At 41.8% G+C, this 21,666-nt stretch overlaps 2 protein-coding genes across 2 annotated transcripts in view; both read left to right on the top strand.

Annotated features, from left to right (window-relative positions):
- Positions 1-382: 382 nt before the first annotated feature.
- On the top strand, positions 383-5,752 carry acadl (acyl-CoA dehydrogenase long chain). Its single transcript, XM_072379534.1, has 11 exons — positions 383-520; positions 1,899-2,078; positions 2,223-2,360; positions 2,451-2,615; positions 2,694-2,760; positions 2,835-2,999; positions 3,111-3,212; positions 3,353-3,466; positions 4,605-4,732; positions 4,803-4,889; positions 4,988-5,752. Exons 1-11 carry the CDS (start codon positions 432-434, stop codon positions 5,079-5,081), a joined length of 1,329 nt encoding a protein of 442 aa, XP_072235635.1. The 5' UTR covers positions 383-431; the 3' UTR covers positions 5,082-5,752.
- Positions 5,753-6,489: 737 nt separating this feature from the next.
- The window catches only part of LOC140293513 (uncharacterized), a 66,927-nt gene continuing 51,750 nt past the window's right edge, over positions 6,490-21,666 (top strand). Inside the window, exon 1 of the mRNA XM_072379568.1 lies at positions 6,490-6,776. The gene's annotated coding sequence lies outside the window, so the exon portion shown is untranslated. The remainder of the gene's footprint in view (positions 6,777-21,666) is intronic.

The raw sequence follows: 21,666 nt of genomic DNA on the forward strand, positions 1-21,666 counted from the left end.
CTTGTTTTTGTTTCGTTTTTTTCTTACTCCTTGAATACATTTCTGCGCACGTACACAATTGACCAGTGTGTGGCAGTGCTGAGCTGATATGCCTCTTGTGTTTAGTAAAAGAAGAAGCCTCGAAAAAAAGGAGTAAGAGCTCTTACTCTGATGCTGATTTTGAGGACGGAATCTTCAAACGTATTAATGGTTTATTCATTGATCAACCTTAATAGAATCCTTAAAAGTAACTCTTGTGATTTATTTAAACTAAGTTAGACCCAAACAAGACACGTTTTCAAAAAAGAATAGAACTAAAATAGTTTTTTTTGGCAAACCACACAAACTACAGCTTAAAGGGACAAAGTGGTGGGTCTTTGCACGTGAGTCTTTACCAGATTCCTTTTCATTTCTTGAGTTGTTGTTGTGTCAGTTGCTCTATTTATGCAGAGATGTTTGTGAAAAGAATTCTCAAACCTTGTGTTTTTGGACTAAGAAATGTATTGGGACGAGGACAGGTGCTCTCTACAGCCAATGCAAGGTTAAATATTTGATTGTTTTGGTTTTTATTCGTTTTTTACTGCGAGCAAGACATGTATTTGTTGTGTTTTAAGATTATGTGTGTTGTTTGAGTGATACATTTGCTTCGTGTGACAGTCGCTGTGTTTCCAGCTTATAGTCAAAGTTTTCATTGTTTATTCGACTTCAGTCAAAAGTTGGTCCGTAAGTGGGTCGCAGCAACCTTTCACACACTTCCGTTTATTGCGACGAGTCATCTCTGAATTAAATATAACACACAAGTGACTTTAAGTTTTTTTTTTTTTTCAAACAAACCAGAAAAAAATTAGTTGTTTATTCATTTATTTTTTTTTAATGCCTTGAAAACGGTACAGATCCACGGTTGTGACTAGTTTTTAAACATTACTGCGTATCCAATCTCTTGTTTTGACACAACTCTGTAACAACCCTTAGCAAAAAGTCATTTATCCAAGCGTACTACGACTATACTTATTTTATACTAAAACTGAGACAGTATACTTGAAGTTTACTTTTTATATACTTAAGAATAGTATCATGAAGTATACTTGGCTTATACTGAAAAGTATGAAAAAAGTCTAAGACTAAGTACATCAACACTAAGACTTAACCTTATACTTTAATACTAAAGCTTATAGTTGTACTTTAGTGTACTTATTTCTGCCACAAAGTACTAATACTTAGTTTATGTTGATCCAAGTACAGAATAAGGTCAAGTTGTTGACTCAGCAAATAAGGACTTGATTTTATAGAGGCTCTTTGTCTTTGAAATGTTTTCAAAGTCATCATTAATGTAATTTGTAAACGTTACATGTAAATTTACTAAACTTTACTAAACTTAAAAGAAAAAAAAGCAACTTACCAGTCTAAGTTGCTTTTAATAAAAGCATCTGCCAAATGAGATATAAATAGCATGCTACAAGTAATATGCTAAGTAACTAGCAGAATTTTTTTTTTTTTTAGTTTTTAGTTTTTTTTTTTAGTTCATAAATGTACACTTAAAGTATACTTCAACAAATTAAAATGTGGACTGAAAGTATATAACTAGTACAGTAGAGTAAGTATATAGATGAGTGTACTTGTATACTTGAAAGTGTGCTTTTGTAAACTTAAAATGTTCCAATTTAGTCCAAAGAAGTACTAAATTAATATACTTTCTAGTACACTACAAGTACATGGTCCGTAGTATACTTGCTATACTTGTATCTATACTCAAGCACATTTAATAGAATTAACTTCAAGTATGCTACTTTTTGCTAAGGGAAGTTTTTTTTTTTCTGTTCTCAAACCCAAAAAAATGGTTTGATATTGCATCAGATAACAGATCAGCTGCTTGTTGCCTTCAGAGCAGAGTGTGATTCATCCTATATGCCCCCCCTCAGACAACAACACAGTCAGGCCCATGAGTATGGGCAGCAGGGCTCCTCAGTTCGACCGGAGACCTCCAGCGCCAGGAGCCTCATGGACATCGGCACCCGGCGGATCTTCAACGAAGACCACGACATCTTCAGACAAAGCGTTCGGCGTTTCTATCAAGAGGAAGTGGTTCCACATCACAAAGAGTAGGTAACAGCAAGAACAAGAGCCAAGCCTCTTGTTGAGGTGGTTGTTGATATTTGACGTTGGATAGGGAGATAAAACAACCTCCAGAAGACGTAAAATCATTGAACTGCGCTGTTTTTTAATCCCTTTGTCCTTGTCCCCAGGTGGGAGAAGGCGGGTCAGGTGAGCAGGGAAGTGTGGGAGAAGGCTGGTGAGCAAGGCCTGCTGGGAATAATGATACCAGAGGAGCTCGGTGGCATCGGAGGAGACCTGTTTTCGGCAGCTATCATGTGGGAGGAGCAGTGAGTTTCCCTTCAAAAAGTGCTGTTATTCGTATCTGACTTCAAACAATGACCGAGTTTGGCAAATGAGATTTGTTTTTTCTTCTTTAGAATGTACTGTAACTGCAGTGGCCCGGGATTTTCCTTGCACTCTGATATTGTCATTCCCTACATCATCAAATATGGCAGCAAGGAACAGATTGAGCGCTTTGTTCCCACCTTGGCTGCTGGGAAATGCATTTCTGCGATTGCCATGACTGAGCCAGGAGCAGGAAGGTCAAGACCCAACCTTACAGTGTATGTAGAATCTAATATGGTGTGGCATTAGGTGACCTGGCCACTTTATCTTTTCAGTGATCTTCAGGGTGTGAGGACACATGCCAAGAGGGACGGTAGTGACTGGATCCTCAATGGCAACAAGGTGCTGTGTGGTAAAACCAAAAATGCCTGACTGTATGTCAACATCACCTTGAAGTTCCCCTCTCGCTTCCTCAGGTGTTTATCACAAACGGCTGGATGGCCGATTTGGTGGTGGTAGTCGCGGTGACCAACCGCGAGGCCAAGTCTGCGGCACATGGTATTAGTCTGTTCCTGGTTGAGGATGGGATGAAGGGCTTCCAGAAAGGACGCAAGTTGGATAAGATTGGACTGAAGGCACAGGTGCAGGAGCTCACTGGTACCACTATCGAGTCATTCTTCAGGCCAAGCAAAGGTTTAAATGTCAGGATGCTCATGTTGTCCTCTTACCACTTTGCCTCTTTACTTTCAAAGGACACCGCTGAACTGTTTTTTGAAGATGTGCGACTCCCAGCCAGTGCCCTCTTGGGCGGACTCAACAAAGGTTTCTACTACCTGATGAATGAACTGCCACAGGTGACAAATAGACCCTCTCCACATGACAAGTCCCCAGCTATCTTAGTAATAAATTAACTTTGTTTAATGTGATATTAAATCATCCCTTTTTTTTTCTTTTTTTCTTTTTTTTTTTTTTTTTTTTTTTTTTTATACACAAGGAGCGTCTATTGATAGCAGACATGGCCATAGCGGCTTGTGAGTTCATGTTTGAGGAAACCAGGAACTATGTGTTGCAGCGGAAGGCTTTCGGCAAGACTATTGCCCACCTACAGGTCTGTATGAAAAATCACCCGGTGTAAAAAAAAAAATTATATTAAGTGCTCAAATTCACCACGAAAAATGTAGTTGTGCTATCCCAGCAAGATTAAAGGGAAACAAAACTATGGGGGCTTGTCCAGGATCTTTTGAATCTTTTTTTCTTTATACATATTTATATAATTATAAGCGAATTTGAGCTTTTTCTCATTTTTCTTAGATTTTGTTGACAAAGTGTGGTGGTTACACTGAGCAGGGTTACACATCCGAGTTTTCTAGAGGATTTTTATCTCTACGCACGAGTTTCCATTTTAAGTGTCCACGATGGAGACGTAAGTTTTGTAGCTTGGATATTTGTGTCGTAACTTGACCCACCATATTTGAGTGTGTGAAAAGAAGTAAAGATCAAGTCTGCATATTCAGATACGGTGGGACCAATGATTAGGATGAGTTACAAGTTGCTCAAAATGCTAAAGCATTAGTTTGGCACTCATTGGAAACAGTTTGCTATAGTATTCAAGATCTCCTTGGGTTATTTTTCACTACCTTTGTTGCAGCGTTGCTGCTCTTGTTCCTATCTTTTGAGCAGTTTTTAGGGACTTGGACAAGGCGTCTTGAATTCTTTGGAGAGAGCATTTAGTTCTGCTGTGGGGTGGTGCCGTTTAGAACACTTGTCAATATGAAAGTCACTGTAGGATTTTCTTTTGTCGATCGCTGAGGCCTATGAATGCTTTTCTGAAAAAGTTGGAATGCTATTTTGCCTATTTTTTTGCAATGAAATGCAAGGGAAAATGTCAGAAGTGTTTTTCTTTCTCTGTCTCTTTCAGTAAGACTGACACATCTTGTTCTTGTCAGTACCCATGACAACAAAATGAAGCACATAAAACAACACTGTGGGCTTCAGTGTCCTGCAGTGTGTCTCAGAGGGGCTAATGGAATATGCCAGGAATTTGTGTGACACTTGTAATAGTCTGTTTCTGACTTAAAACATTTCAGAAACATGCCTGAAACCTGGATTATTTAGTTTAAAATGATTGATAAATGCAAGATCTTGCATTTAACTGAGTGATACAGTGTCACGATGTGTTCCAGCTTCTGCAAAAAAATTTTAAAAAATGCAAATACAGAGTGATAATTGTATATCTTACTCCACAGACTGTGCAGCACAAGCTGGCAGAGCTGAAGACTGAGATCTGTGTGGGCCGAGCCTTTGTCGATAACTGCCTTCAACTACTTGCTGAGAAGCGTCTGGATCCCCCCACAGCCTCTATGGCCAAGTACTGGTAAGAATACTTAGAAAGGCTGGGGGCAGCAAATCTAAACGGGCCGCATGCTGACTTCCTTCATCTTCAGGGCGTCGGATCTCCAGAACAAGGTGGCCACTCAGTGCCTGCAGCTCCACGGAGGCTGGGGCTACATGACGGAATACCCAATCGCCAAGTAAGAAGTGTCACGTTGTCACAGCGGGGCATTAAGCAGTATTTGCTTGTGTTCCAGTCCATGAACTGGCAGCTGAGCTCATCTGTCTGCGTTTTCAGGGCGTTTGTGGACTCGCGCGTTCAGCCCATCTACGGAGGCACCAATGAGATCATGAAGGAGCTCATCGGCCGTGGCATCGTGAGCCAGAAGTGAGACGCAGGTGAAGGGGCACAGGGGGAAGAGGGCGGCTGTGCACAGATTTCAAAGCTGTCCGGCTACTTTTTCAAAGTGCAATTGTGACTTGAGAAGGCCCTTCGTGGTCAGAATGTAGTTTAATCACGGTTCGATTTCTTATTTTTTTGTTTGATTTATAATGGCATTAAAGCGATACCGTGGCTTTTCATCTCAACATGTTGAAAGGTTTGGTAATAAAACTCTCTATGCAGCTGCACCTGCGTCCTATATGGTATGGCTTTTAGGTTGTTGACATCATATATCTGTGAACAAATGGCGATTTATTGTATTTTTCTTATCCATTTCAAGCCTGGTTGTATCACTTGAACATTCAACAATGCTTTCATCCAGTTTTAGTATAAATTGCAGCTCATCTTCAAACATAAAACAAGTTCTGATCACTTTTTGTTCTTTTTTTACACCCACTACAGTGTCAATGTTTATATATTGTGTAATATATATATATCTATATATATATATATTGTGGGAAATCACAGAAAAATAAGTCAAATGGACTGAAAGAGATTTATTTTGTGTAAATTGAACTGCTTTTGCTGCTTGTGTGATTCAGACCTGTTCACTCACTGTCCACTTAACGAAACACATGTAACATACGTTTTTCTAGATCCTAAAAATGAGAATAAACTAAATACTGAATAAAAAAAAATTCTGCACCCTTGCTTGGCAGCTGCAGCATATTTGCTGTAATTCAGTGTCGGGTTCGGCCTCAAATCTCGCAGAGGCTCCTGATGCAGATGCACAGAAGCGGCAGCGGCGTGCTCGGTGTATTGCTGTGCTTCCGTCGGTAGGGGGCAGCAAACGAATGGGCAAACTTAGCGTAAGACTGACAAATGACCAGGCCTCCATTTGATTGCTTTGCATCAGGAAAAAGAAGACTGTTGAATGTGAGTGGATGAATAAAAGCATGTTCATCTTCAGAGTCAGAAGTAATAAGAGGACATGTTTTTTTTTAGATTATCTTGTTTAGTTTTGCTTTTATTTGCTTTTTTTTTTTGTTTGTTTGTATTGTTGATTGATTGAATAGTGCGCCATACGTCTCCAGTATGTTGTTGCTTGAATACACGGTTTTAATGCACTATGTCCTTGTGACGGCGATGCCTGTGGATGTTCTACCTCCCCCACCCCCAAAAAAACCACATCAGTACCACTTGAGAGAGCAGACAGCACCCGCCTCACCTGCAGTCGACCGTAGAGTGGCTACTGCTCCACCTCCCTCTCATCTTCTCCTCTACCGCCCCTCCTTCCCACATTATCACCCGCCTTCCCTCTCCTCCTCCTCTCCTCTCCAAATTTCCTCAGCAACAGCCACACCCCGGAGTTCTTTCCCGGTCGTGATGGTGGAGAAGCCCCCAAACTAACAGTGACTTGACATTTCGCTCTGCGTCTGCGGCGCACGGTCCGGCATCACGTCAGCATCCATCAGCGTGTGTTTCTGGATGGATGGGCGCACGCATCTGTTGCACATTTTCGCCCCACAGATGCCGCACTGCACATGTGTCATTCAGGCCAAACCCCATCGCGCCCATACTGGTGCATTTACGGTAGCTTAATTTGCAAGGGGCGGGATCTCAGGGCCCCATACCGCTCTCATTGTCATTACAGCTCCTCTCACACACAAGGGTATTAGTGCCGCTCAGCAGCTTAAAGCCCCAGGTAAGCACGAGAACGCTTTGTGTATTATTTACTGGTAAAGGAGTTTGGGTCGCTCAAATCGGCATGAACAGGGAGTTTAGAAGACTTTAACGCAGGACTGACAGTAAAAGTTTTTGTATTCATTTAAGCCTGCCAATCCTCAGCTGCGGTGAGTGAGCGCGTCTTTGGTGTCATGTGCAGTTATGTAGTGCGATATGGTTTTTCAGATATGATTCCTCAGTTTGATGCGTTAAAATCTCGCTTGTATCTTACAACTACTTTTTTTTTTTTTAAATGAAGATTTAGGATTTTTTTTTTAGAAAGAAAGAAAGGGACAAGAAGGAGCTCAATCGTGTGAGATGTGGGATTTATTTGCGGTGAAGTGTCGCTGTCTTGCTGCGTCCCCTGGTTGCGCCGCGCTCCGCTGCTGCTGCGCCTTTTGTTCTGGTCCACGCCTCTCTGGTGCTGAAACCGGCGCTGCGCCCTGCCACAACCACTGCAGCAAAGGACTCAGCCACACGTGAAGGGAAAGACAGTGAATTTAATGTGGACAAGTATAGGTTTATGGAATTCTAATCATCTCAGTGCGCATATTCTAGAAACGTCCTTACCGGCGGCCGTGCCTGGCGCATGTAGGGAGTAGGCCAGCCCGGGAGTAACACCTTGCATCAGCAAAAGGTTGCATCGCTTCCAGATCACATGCATTTTTTATATTGGTCACACAATTAACTCTGTTGTGACATGCATTTATGTTCTGTGAGATCCTTCCTGCTGGATTGCAGTGCATTTTCTCACAAATGCCATACAGTCGAGAAAGGAAAATGTGCACACCGTATGCTCAGCCTTCCTCCTGTCAGTGCCGCCCCAGCTTCCCTATACGAGACGAGATGCAGGAGCCGTAGATTTCCCAGAGACTGGATGTGAAAGGGAAATCGACTCTCACATGAAACTGCGCTCGGATCTGTGCGTTTGCGCATTCCAGTTGCAATCCCGCAAGACCCTGTCTATGAAAAAAGATAGCTAACGAAAACGGTGCCTTCACAAGCATGATGGATATTGGTGTGTTTGCTCACGCTTGTGCAGGACCTCAAAAAACATAAATATAATAAAAAGCCAACAGGAAGTACATATGGACTTTTATATTATAGGGCATTATGAGACTGGAAGATTGAAAAATGAACTTTCAAGAAAGTCTTACCAGAAATTGATTAGATTTCTAGATAATTTCCCATGTGACGGGGAGTCTAATTGAGTTCACTGTTGCAGCTCTTCACTCTACATCAGAGAAACATACATTTAACATATAGAAGTGAATGAGGCTTGTTAGGCAAGACAGCGACTGGACACAACCCCTTATTCCAACATTTAATATAGATTAAGAGTTTCTTAACTTGGGCCAAATAGAATCTGACAAAGTGCATTAGGAGAGCAGGCAAGTTGTGTCTCGAGTTTTGCCTCCAAGCCTCTGTCAGACCAGATTGGACTGAGTCTAATCACTGGTGGAGTAATTGAAATGACCTTAATCAGGAGACAACAGGTTGGGTTTGAATCCACCTGCAATTCTTTTCCAATTCTTGGGTGTCCGTGTGAATTTTCTGTAGGAGGCTTTGCATTTAGACACGACTTACTTTTCCAACCACCGGGAAACCCAATCCACCTCCCTCCCCGCAACGTGTTGAAGCATATTTCCCCAGTGTCATTCCTGGTTAGGTGTACAGTCTGGATTCCAAGACCGCTGAACCCGGATGCACTCTGCTGAAAGTAAGCCGCGTTGGCTGCTGATCCTAAATGGGAAATGATCGCAATGGAGGAATGTTAGGAGTAAAGATCAGCCGCTGGAATTGTTTATGGGTAAATGTGAGCTCGCTTCGGTGGACAGCATCTATTGTTTGTCTGGTGTTTCGGTGAAGAGGGAGAGAATCCCAGTGCTCCGTAGTTGGGGTGTTTCAGGACACAGGATGCATGTCTCTTCCTCGCTATTCCACATGTCTGAGGCCTTTTGCGCAACAGGTGCCTAATGGGAGCTGGCATAACTGTGCTTTAGTAGGTGATTAAGTCTTGACTGGGAGAAGGACCTAATCTAATTCACATACGTCAGAGAGGCCCGCTGACCTGCATATGGAGCAGACATGCCTTCCCAAACACACCGTGCTTCTCGGCTCGCTCAAGCACAACTTGACTTACAATGATGACATGGTCGAGGTGAATCAGTAAAAGGTAGCTAAAATTTTGACAATTTCATCTTCCATTTTCTGGGCGATTGACCGTGTCGTTGTTTTTTCTGATAATCTCTTCCAAAAACATTTCTAAACACTGAAGAAACAATGGTTGTGCTTAAGTGATCCTTATCAGATTATATTGCTATTAAAGACACATTACATATTCATAAAGGAAAAGTAGACCAAAATGTTGTAACACCAAAAGATGTGTTAATTTTGGTGGCAAAAACGGTGTAAAACACCCAGTGTTTTTTCTTTCGTAATGCACCACACTCAACCAGCATGGACAATCTGCATTCCAGATCCAGCTCGAACAGCATGCATCTGAGGATCTGTGTCGAACCTGAGCAAAAAGCAATTTCTTGGTGCTAAAAAGCACCCTGTGACCTCCTTGGCACAGGACGGGCTCTGTAATCATTCATCCACACAGTTCGTCCTTGCACCAGAGCCCCATCAATGGCTTACTAACGGCAAGTTTCCCAAACTAGCCCTGACAGCCAGTGTCACATTTCATTCCTCACGGACGATGCCTCTCGACAGAGAGGACACTCATGCAGTGTATTCCGACACTCAGTTATTGGCATCTATGATATTCTCTGATGCTTTCACTTCCTGTCTAGTGTTTTAACCATGTTAGGTAATCTGTGAGGTCAACATGGCAGCTTGACCACGAGAGGCTCGAGAACAGAGACATTTTTCTTTGAATGTATGAGTCAAAGGTTGGCTTGTATCCAGTAAATCCACTCCATGTTGATCCATGCGCCTCAAACTTCCGTGTCTCCTCTCTTTTTTTTTCTTGGAGCAGTTTGGACGCATTCCATACAAGAACTCAGTTGTATGTTCACTCTGAGCTAAAACAGGATGTTTATGTGTCTCCGTCTTAGTGAGGTAATGACATCGTTGCGCTTTAACTTGCTGTTAGTGGGTTCACACCCCTAATTGACACACAAAACTGCAAGCAACTGGGCTGCTGACATATATTTGGATAATATTATGGCATGGTTTATGACTGCATGCAGCCAACTGGTTTCTGAATGGGTTTTAATGTGAGTAAACCCCTAAAACTTGGCTGAGTTTGATTGGCTTTGTAATTGAAAGAGTAAGGGGAATTTCAGTCACCTGAATTTGTGCTTAAGGGTCTGAATACTGTCAAAATTAAACGTGGTTATCTATTTGGTAAAACACTGTGTTCTGATTTTTGAAAATGACAGGAAATCATGCATTGTTTAAGTTTGCGTTGTTTCCTCACAGTTTTTTTTTCCACAAACGCATGTTCATTTTTTTTTGCCATGAAGCTTGAGGTCTTGAAAATACAAAATGGGAAAGATACATTTCTGCTCCTCAGTGTGCAGCTCACTTTGTCCATTGTAGCCAAAGCTATTTTAATACGGAGCGGTTGTACTTCAAGCAGCATATGTTAGGCTGGCCTGATTTTTCGGACTCTGACCTGGGCCAGCAGTGGGAAGAAACCACAAATGGGCCTTAGCTTCTTCCTGAATGGGCCGTGGACCACGCTTAGCCTAGCGCAGCAGCTAGACTACGTAGTGCTGAGCCTTTATGAATTCCAGATGTGTAAGTTAAACAGCGAGATTGTTTTGCTCCTCATCCTTTTGCAAACAGCGCACTGGCAGCGACTTTACTCAGATACAGTGCGCTGGAGAACTGAAAGAGCCTCATTGTTGGAGTCCATGTATTGTTAAAACATACAGACTCTATCAGGTTTCTCCGTGCTTTTGTGAACTTTGTCAGTGGCATCGCAATGTGTAGGTTCCAGTTCATCCATTAAGGGGAAACGGTTGGATAGTCCTGGAAATAATTCCCCAAGGATTCAGGGAAAATTGTCTCTCAGAGCTCGAAGCTATAAGTCAGAACATGTCCTAATCTGTGTTAGTGTGGATGCTTGAGTGCATCTGCTGGTCAGGGCCGCGTTTGGGATGAATAGACAACCCCCGGAACATGGGAACGTAACACAGAAGGACTGTGAAGCCAGTGTGAAATGAAGAAACAGATGGATGGCATGAATGTGTCAGTGGCACATCAGGTTCTCTGTTCGTCTGTTTTTGATTAGGGTTGTATGAACACAGCAGCTGACTGTGTGCTGTAGACATCCTGGTTGGCTTCCAAGGAAGGGATTTTACTGTGACTGTGTCTGAAGAAAGACTTAAAAGCCCTGATCACCACTCAAATATAATGCAGATCAAGGATGATAAATATGCTGGAAGTGACTTAAATGATTTAACCAAATAAAAAAATCTAGTTGATTATTCAGTTAGTTGGTTTGACAAAGATGAATCTTTTCCAGACAAAGGCGGACTAAATGTACTTATGCTCCTTTTTATAAGAAGCAATGATTAGTCATTTACTTGTAAAAACAGTCAACTGCTTTGATGACAAATAAGCCATTTTTTTAATACAAAAGATGTCCAAATTCATTCCACCCTCTTCAGTTTTAATATTTTTTTTGTTTTTGCGCTCCTTTCTGATAGGAAACTAATTGGTTGTGGTTTGTAGAAACATTCTGAAGCATCATTTAGAATTTTGGTAAAATACTAATCAGTAACTGACGCAGTCTTATGACCTAACAAATTGTTTCATCAAGCAAATAGTCAAAAGATTAGCATATAGCTAAAATGTCAGATAGTTGCAATCTTAGATTAATCGTATATCTTTAGGTTTGTACGACTGGCTTTGATATACACATTCAAGTTTGCCTCACAGTTTACCTCGCATTGTAATCACTTTAGCTGCAGATTACCTTAATCTAGAGGCATTATGAAGTCCAAATTATAATTTCAGTTGGGTACCGAATAACAACTCCTGAGGGATTCTAATCCGCTTCAACTGCTCTATGTGTTTAGTGCTAATGTGTAAATGTTAGCATACCAACAGGCTAAACTGGGAACGTAATGGGGCAGAAGAACACACCGTAGCCTGAAAGAGATCATTTTCAATATTTCCCAAATTCCAGTCTAAACATGGTCCATTTTTGCTCTGTGTGGCTAAAGTTGGCATTTCTCAGCCCAGCTGACCCAAAACCACGTACTAAAAGCTCTGATCGAATGTGACAGTCGGCACTAGGTTAAATCAGGTCATAAAGGCCAGCTACCTGGGTAAGAAGACAAGAGTAGAACACTGGAAAGTTTTTAGTCTGAAGTTTGGAAAAAAAAAAGTGACACTTGGACATACTGGCTATAAATAACTAGACCATGAGAATTCGGCGTTGTTAACTGCTGCTTCCTGGCACATGTTTTTTCAGTTGTTTCATCTTTCCAGAATGAACAAGTAAGACAAATAAAATAATCTGAAAACATTGTGCTTGAGCCGCAATGATTTACTGAACAAACAATTGAAAGAAACTGTGTTATTTTCAAGTTAAAATGATGAAAATGTGGGGTTCCAGCTTCTTTTTCTGGTTGTATATGACAATTAATTCAATTCTAGGTTTAAAAATGTTGCAGAAACTAAACAGAACACTTAAACTATGTAATATTATGATAGACTATCTTCACAAAATGCTTCATGTTTTATGGACCACGCAATTAAATGATTAAATAAAACCAGGAAAATAGATGAATTATGAAAATAATCACCTTTGTGCTTCATGCTGTGAGCCCCTTATTCACAAATATCCTCCACCTCAAAGTGTCCGTATTGTTTTGAAGCACTGACCGTGCCCACTGCTTTATTGGGGCCATCAAGGGCCCCCCTCACCACGGCAACGCCTGCCATGGAAACCAGTTGCTGAAAGGAATGAGCCTTTTGAGTACCAGTGTGTGGACTTTCTGTGTGGCTCTCTGTAGTAAGAGGATACAGGCAGGAGCCTAGAAAACAGCACTATTTTCTGTCCATCTTGACCCAAGAATACACAGTGAAACAAAACCTTTGACCCCTCAGCACACCGCAGTCCTCTGATTGCTGTTTCCATTTCTGTTGCAGAAAATGAGAAATCACTTTTTGTTAATTTATATATGTTTTTTTAACTGAGACTAATGTCTCTTGTAAGTATAGGGAACCACAGCATTAAAGGGCCCAGTGATGTTGACTCATCCCCAAGGTGCTGTCTGCCGAAGGCTGGTTTGAAGACTTGTCTGCCTCGTGTCACCTCATTAAATCAGCTAGCATAAATCTTGGTGGAAAAAGGAGCCATCAGCTGTACTTTGGAGCATTAACAGATGTTAGTGAGCGGCCTCTGGGAAAGGAAAGTGTTGTTCTCCACCATACTGAGCTTTGTGACAGGGAGCGATTTGTATTTCTGGTTGCCATTGACCCAGTGGAGTTAGCCCTTTGAATGATGACAGTGGCTGGTGATAAACGGGTGATAAACTGAAGAGCCTGAACTCACAGTTCCACAGATATCCACGTGGTACATCTGTAGTGCTTAAAGCTATGCTGTTGTCTGGACTGGTTTTTCGCAAATTACACAATCCATCCATAAACACTGTATGGACAACAGCGTCTGCCTGCAAGAAACAAAGTGTTAGCACAGTCTTTTGGTGACCTTGAGGTGAAAAACTGAACAACACTTGGCAAAGCAATAAAAGAACTCAACAAAATTTAAGAAAATGCATCAACACATTGAAAACATATCAACGAGGGAAAATAGCATTTTAGAAAATGCATCTGAATCAAAACCACATTTCGTCATTTTGAAAATAAAACGCAATATTTCAGAAAACGCGATATTTCAGAAAACGTTTCCCATTGACAAAATGACCTTCCAACTGTACGACGTTTCTTTCTGCCTTGTTCTCAGAGTGGTTTTCTGTTTTCAAATGCATTTCCTGTTACATTGTAATTGAAGTCACGAAGGCTGAATTTTCCTTGAAATCCTTTCACAATAAAAATTCCTTCTGATGGAAAAGGCAATGACGCTTTCACATGTGGAAAACTGACGTGCCTCAATGCAGTTTTTACATATTATTTTACTCATGCTCCATATATTTTGGCATGTATATAAAATGTGGCCCCAGTTTTCCCTATAAACCTGATAGTCACTCGTTTTATAAGTTCATAAAGACCAAACGGTGAAAACAGCCAATTCTGTTCGGTGATTGAGTCTCATAGGAACAGCAAACCTATCTTTTGCGCCCCCCACACTAAGCTGTCTGACATATCTAATGCACGAGTCTGGGAGCCAACATTTTGTTAATTTTCCGAGCATTAAAAAGTCTTTGCGAAGATCACTGTTGGTCAATCTCTTGTGTCAGGTTTGAGCAAATTTTGCTTGATGATTCCTCTGCTCAAGTGAAGCTCATTGTTGATACCAGCATGTTTTTTCAAACATGAAGTTCAAAGCAGATTCACGTGGTCTGTGCCCTGATATCATCTCTGTCATGTCTACAGTAGCATTAGGCCTGATTACCATCTCAGGCCTGCTCCTCTGCCATGTTACGTTCACATTTCACATGATGCCATACATTTTGAGGAAGACCGCAATTCAGCGCTCCCCATTAGCAATGTTTAAAGCCACCAGCTTTTCCCACTTCCACTGTCTGAGCGCCACAGGGTGCCAATTATTGATTCTTAGTCTCTCCAGAACCTTCTTTTCCTCAGCTCACCTAACGCCTACGGGGAAACGGGAGGAGCAGGAGATCCCCTGTGGATCTGCATGCCCACATTCAAATGCTAATCCGTCACCATCTGCTTTTCTACCACAGAGGGAGGTTGTATGTGATGCCTTTCTGTCCATGGGTGCTATGAGGTAAAGGGAGGAAAATCCCTGTCGGGGCTGCCCCTTTAGGGGCTGCCAGGCTGCTTTCTCCCTGTTCCCACCCTATGTTTTCCTCCACACTATAGAGGAGGTTGAGGAAAAATCCACATAATATACCTCCTATATCCTAGGGCAATGGACCCTTGCATAGTAGACTTTTTTTTCGGCATGACCCCTCGCATTGCTCAGTCAAAGAGCCCTCCGCCCAGATGAGTTAATCACTCCTGTCGCTGTGTTGTGGGCTGGTCGAAAGTGCCAGCTGATCAAATGAAGCAGATGTGATTTACAAGTATTTTCAGAATAGTTGGTGTTTGGTTCCCACTCGTTTAAGTGGGAACACTTCTCAGACTTGTTTTCGGAGAGGCTGCACCCCAACTGGTGTGTGTGCGATTGTGCTTGGATTTGCAGGTCCTGGATGACATAATTTAGCATATTTTGGCAGCTGCTATTGGATGTTCCACTTTGTGGCTGTAGCGTGTATTCAAAAGGCAGTTCTCTCTTCAACATTACATTATATACCCTCTTCGGTTTATTCTTTAGTTTATCCTTCAGAGGAGGAAGCCAAATTGTAGCTTCAATCTGCCAAAAAAAGACTTCTGCGGCTCTTTTATGCTCAAATTTGTCCCCAAACTGTTTCACTCTGGGAATAAAGGGGCAATTTCCAGCTAAAACTATATAAAGAAACTCTATTTTTAATTGGAAAATTAAGGGGAAAATGTTCATATTTTTTAGGTCGAAATTATCAACGGGGACAAAAAGAATCCACTGGAATCAATTTGAGTAAGTGTTAAAATTGGCAGAGTAAATTGGCAAAAGATTTTTATGTGACCGAAAAGAAAAAAGGGGCCACTTTCTATTCTTTTGTGCATACATATCTGAGGCTGTGGTTAGTTTTCCGTCAGGCATATGTTTGTTCTGCAGAGTTAGCAGGCAGCCAGAATGAATCGGTTTTCAGATTGATAACATACCCAGCAATTTTGGTAGCTAAGCTCTCAGTCTGGTCTGTCTTTTCTTCCAGTTAATTTTAGGTGAGTGGAACACTATCCCAAGGATTACATTGTTTATGGAATCCGCAGATTCATTTGGTGCTGTTCCACAGCTGGGATTTCTCTCATCAATGGAAATATGGAGGCTTTCCATCGGCAGGGGACTATTTACAGCAAAGATTTTTTGCCCTCTGTTGACAGTAGGGAAGTCAGGGTTGTAACCAGCACTTTCCCAAAAGTGCTTAGTCCTTCAGGACTTCCGTGTTTATCTTCTTGCTTCTGTTCTTATTTTCCATTCTTGACTTAATTTAGCTGGTCAAACGGGAGCTACCTTCCACAATCCTCATTACTGTCCACAGTCAAAGTTTGCGTAAAGAATATTCAATCGTGAACACTTGAAGTGTCACGTGAGAAATTGAAATCTTGGATTCTTTCGCACCCTCACAAATCTGTCAAATTATTGCACCAACAATCCGGGAAGCTGTCAGACATATAGCCGAATGACAATGGCTCTTGAAATATCAGACGATGTTTCTGGCTCTCGTGCGCTGCTGAGGGATATCCTGACAATAGATGTACACGCCAAAAGTCCTTCTGCTGCCTCTGATTTTAAGATTTCTAAGCCGACTACTCTGTTCTGCACATGCACAGAGCTAAATCCTCCTCGTGCCAAAATGATATAGACAAGAAATAGAAACAAAAAAAATCTTACTTTACCCACTGGCTCCAGATTCAAATTGCTGGATGAAGTGTTGTTTTCAAGCAGACACAACTGGTGAGGTTGTTTGAGGTGAAGCATTGGTTTTGCAAGGCTGTCTGATGTTATCTGATGGCGACTATGATTAATGCCCCAAATATACACACAGTACCCTGCCACTCCTATGCTTTTGTTCTCTCAGCACAGATCATATGAGAATCTATTAGAGAGCTGATACAAACAGCAAAAGCAAACCCCTCAGATGCCAGATGCCGAATCCTTCTCCCACCAGCCTTTATCTCTCCTCAGTCTCACCACTAATTCAGCACAACTCTGTGCTTTTCAAACCAGTAGAACACGTTTTATCAGCAGCAGCTCCTGTGTTCTCAAAGCCAGCTATTTCCTGCACTGGGCGGCATCCCTTCAACAGACATGTGAACAAGTTCTGATCAGAGATTCGAGACGCTTTTAATCTACTTCCACATCTGAGCAATGAAAACACAGCCGTCCTCGGTCTGGTTGAGCCGGCCCTGCATCATTCTGTCTGCATGTGGCTCTACTTTTGGTATGGGTTCGCATATGTGTGTGTCGAGTCTGGTTGTGATAAGCCAAAGTGACACTCAGTCAGTTGCATTGGAGACGATGTCAGTCTGCCGCAGAGCTGGCAGCTCCGCGAATGCTGATGATGCAGTGACACCAGCGCTGCTCGGAGCCTCTTCCTGACAGATGACCTTACCTGCACTGAGGTTCTCTCTCTCCGCCTGTCTCTGACTTTCTGTGACACTGGCTGTGTCATCACTTTTTCTGCAAATTATTTATAAAGTACTCAGTTGATAGGGGTATATTCCATAGCAGCAAAAATTTCAGATTAAGCCCAGTTTAAAGCAGGCAGTTGAGTCATGATTCCACATATCTTTTTCAACACAGATCGTTAGTGATTTCCAGTTGTTTTGAGGTTGTTCCCTTCATGTGCTTGTCTGCACTAAGTTCTGAAACGCTTTAATTATTCCCATCTTGTTTTGACAATTAGGCTGCGCTCATTTGTCAAACATAAAACGTCAACCCAGCTTAACTCAGGACTTTTTGACTTTGAGCTGGATGGTGATCATTCGCAGTGAGCTCATTATCTACATTTCGTTGATCGAGGTTTTTTTTTTCTCCCACTTAAGTAATCAAATCAAGCTTGAGACTTTGCTCGTATGTTTGCAAATACCTGCAGGAGTGAACATGACACGAGGAAGATTAATTACTGATTAATTAATCAGTTTATTACTGATTAATTACAATTCAAAGTCGATTAAAGTCAAAGCAGAAACTTTAAACATAGTCTCAGTAGTGCTGAAAGATTTGTAAGTTTTCCATGTTACTGCACATTTATGGCTTCAAACTTCTCCAGATTTTCCCACATCTTTAACACAAATGCAGAGAGCCCAAATACAGAAATGAGACAAAAATATTGCACATGGTATTTTATCTTTAGAGGGAAATAACCAAATGTTTTTAATCAGTGTGATGACTATCAGCCTGGAAAAGATTATAAAACCTCTCTCAGTGGTTTGAACTCTACCAATCCACAGATTGTTTGCAAATGAACCGTTGTACGCCTTCCCATGACGACCAGCCAAATCACATCTTGAGCAAAGTCGACTTCTTTTGTGAGGTCACAAAAGAGCATTTCTAAGTCGCTAAAAGCCTCTCTGACATTTTCTAACATTTGCTCTTGCACTGAACACCAATCATTTTCACGCTTTGTCAACAGAAGAGACTAAAATAAAGCTCAAATGAGAAGCGTTATGTCTGTAGACAGAAAATCGCTGCATTCCAACATAAGAACCCTATGTCCCGGCTGTAGTGGCAGTGGTATCGTGCTTTCAGCTGCATCCGAGTCAGGATAGCTTTTCATTACTTATGGAACAATCAGTTCTGAATCATTCCAGCATAATTCCAAAGGAAAATGTCAAGGAATTTGGTTTCGAAAATTAATCTCAAGAGACATTGCAGCGAGAAAGTGTGAGTCAGCACAAAAGTCATTTTAACTAAGAATGGTTAAAGAGGAGTAAAGTTTGTGTCCTGTCCTTGATTGTATTGTCGAAGTACCTGTAGTGAACAGTTTTTTTTTTAGAAAACCTGGCAACGTCTTAGAGTGAAGCTGTTGTTTTCTGGAGGATTGGACTAAAATCTGTCCAAGCACATGTGCAAGCCAGATCAACAGTGACCAGATGTGATGCAGTCATTGCCGCGGAGGGACATCACACCAGATAATGAAAGCAAAAAACAACTCTTTCTCAGGTTTTTTTTTTTTTTAGCTTTTTCCAAGCAGCAGTGGAATCTGTATGGATGCGATTTGAATGCAGACTTTTAAATCGTTACATATTTGTGGCATCTAATGCATGATGTAGGAGTTTCTTAGTGTTTGATAACCGTGTTCGTGTCAGACGCTTATTGATTCGTTTTTTTTCTAAGTCCAAATTCGGAGTAAGCAATGCGAAGGAAAAAAAAAAAGAACAAGATGCTTTTAAAGAGATGAAATACAATAGGCTTTTAAAAGTGAGTTCATAGTGCACCAAGCTTTTCATTATACCTGCATCAGGTCTCTGCCAGTGATGAGCTCCACCATCGCCATCCTTCTGTCTTCCTTCTTGTTTTAACTTTGTTTGCGAAAGGAACCGTAACCATAGTGACTCATCTCAGTCTCATGGAAACAAAGTGTCAATGCAGCCCTCTTGAACCCCACGCATACGTGGGGAACCGCACATCGTCCCCAGCTGTGCCGTAGAACTATTGATTACATTAAAGGTTAATCCATCGCTGTAATGTAGGGTGTTTTTGTGATTATGAGTGAGTCATCAACCTCGTTTTGAAGTATTTCATTAGACATCCAGGAAGAAAAAGGCAGAAGAGTGGGAGACTTTGGGAGAAAGTTTCAGTTTGGATAGAATCTCAGACCCGAAGCGCTTGGCTCCAGACGATAATCCTGACAAATCCTTTTATTTTCATGTTCTGTAATGGAACATAGCGGCAGATCTGACTTTACAGAGGCCACAGAAGTAATCAGGGAGACATGTCCTGAGTTGCAGCTGCCTCCAAGCATGTAAATGTCAAAGTAAGTTAATGATGAATGACCTCACCCTTGAGTCCCTCAAGTGAGGGAAGTCATTACAACTCCACCACACCAAAACCTTCTATGGTGCATTGAACCTAGGATGCTGTGGTGCTCTTAATTCTTAATAACTTAAGCCTCAGTCTTCACTTCATCCTTGTTTTGTTAATGGGAGTTGGCACGTGATTCCGATGCAACATGCGCCTTCCTCATCTTCTGAGGTCCCGAGGGCCTGAACTTGTTATTGCCTCCCCCTTCATACCATCCTGCCTCTCACTCTGACCACAATATTGCTGTATCACTTACGCTAACAGCCTGCACTTAGAGCACCTCAAGGTGAAAGCCTCGCTGAGAGGCTTCCTGTCGACACAGGAAAACGACAGGGATATCAAAGTTGACCGCCTGTGTTTGCTATTAGAATGCAGCTGAAGCGGCAGCCTGTTTGAGTTGATTGATCAGGTATGTTCCCCTACATTATCCCTCACCCAGGAACTTTCAACACCACAGCTTAAGAAGCTCTTTGTTTCTTCCCCGTGCTGCTGTAGCTCATCATTACAGAGCCACTCCATTTGCTGCCAGTCTTGGCTGGGATGCTCTTACAACTTGTAACCTCTTGACTACAAATCACTTGGGCATGTAGTCCTTATAATTCCAAGCAGTCATTATTTTTCATTCATTTCAGCATGAAATCCTCTTATCGCTCGGCAGCCTTTCTTGCTTTTTCCAAGCCCACGTAGCTCATAAGCATTTGGGAGTGCCCTCTGAGAGGCCGCCAGGCTCGATTTCTCACACCTTTCGCACTAAATGACAACAGGTTCATATTTGCAAGCAATTATAGCAAGTAAGTATACAGCAAAAGAACGAGAGAAAGAACACAAGAAGTGAGGAGATAAAAGGTGGGGAAAATATATGTGATGCTTTGCAATTCATAGAAACATACATATCTATAAGTCTATACATGCATACACAACCACGTTCTATCGTTTGAATTCCAGTTTAGGAATGCTTTACGTAATGAGGCAAAAACTGCGATTAAAATGGCCATTGATTTAATAATATCCCCTCTGCTTCATAATGCCTCTGCTAGTTGCATGCTTGAATTACTGTAATCTACTTAAGCTTTCGTTCAGACAGGGTGAACAATTTCAATATGTATTGCAGTGACATTTAATCAAAGTTGTAATCTTTCTGTGGAAGATTTTCATCTTTTTCTTTGAATCTTGAAATCAAGTCGCTGTACTGCAAATGAGACAATGTAGACTGAGGTTTTGTGTTTATTCATTTGCGGTATTATGAACTTGGTGTGTTGCATCTTGACTTCGAAAACATTTCTATGTTTGAGTAAGTCCGAGGGAATGCGATGTGTTTTAATTAAGGTGGATCAGTTTGAAGTTATGCAGGCGGAAATGGAACAAGAAGGGGAGGCAGGAGGCAGGTTGCCCACCTCAAACTTCTCTGTGAGGCTCTCTATGTGCCTTGCTGCTCTTGGACTCAATTCCCGTGCGGCATAAAATCAGATTGCAGAATGATGGGAAAAGACCAAAGACTGCCTCTTTATTAAAGTGACAATTCATGGTTTTGCTGCTTTCAGAACTGTATGACCTCCAGAAACAGGTGTAACCAATCCAATTGGGACTGAAATTTTCAAGAGTGCCACTATATTTCGTGCAAAAAGAGGTACAAAACAGCTATTAGCTGTGTGAAATACCATTCAGATGTGAACAAAAGTCACTGGCTGCTTAGAACTTTGGAAAAATGGTGTCCTTGGTTTTGGAAAACATGCAAAAAGCCACTTGTACGGCCCCATGGTAGCAGCAGAGGATTTGCTCGCGATAAAAATAGATGTCAAAACACAACACATTGTTTTTCATTTATGGTGAGGGTGGTGCTTGCAGTTTTCCCCCATTCAGCACGGCCAAATCATGTGTACTCCCGAGCACTCCGCCATGACTCATTCTTGTTTGGGGGGATGGGAGGAGAAAGGAGGAGGGAAAAAAAGTGTCTGCCTGCTTGTTTTGGATGCTTTACTGACGGGGCGGTTTCCCATGCAGTGCCTGAATGACAGACTTGCCCCATAAGGCTTTGACAGTTGTTGACTCTAACTTGGAGGCGTGTTTATTGGTGTTAACACTTGGCTGGAGTGTTTGCATGTCGGGCCGCTGACCTGCCACGCCAGGATGTGGGCTTTTTCTGACACAT

This window comes from Leuresthes tenuis, unplaced genomic scaffold, assembly GCF_036924035.1.
Source record: "Leuresthes tenuis unplaced genomic scaffold, fLeuTen1.0.hap1 SCAF_1, whole genome shotgun sequence".
NCBI classification, from domain to species: Eukaryota; Metazoa; Chordata; class Actinopteri; order Atheriniformes; family Atherinopsidae; genus Leuresthes; species Leuresthes tenuis.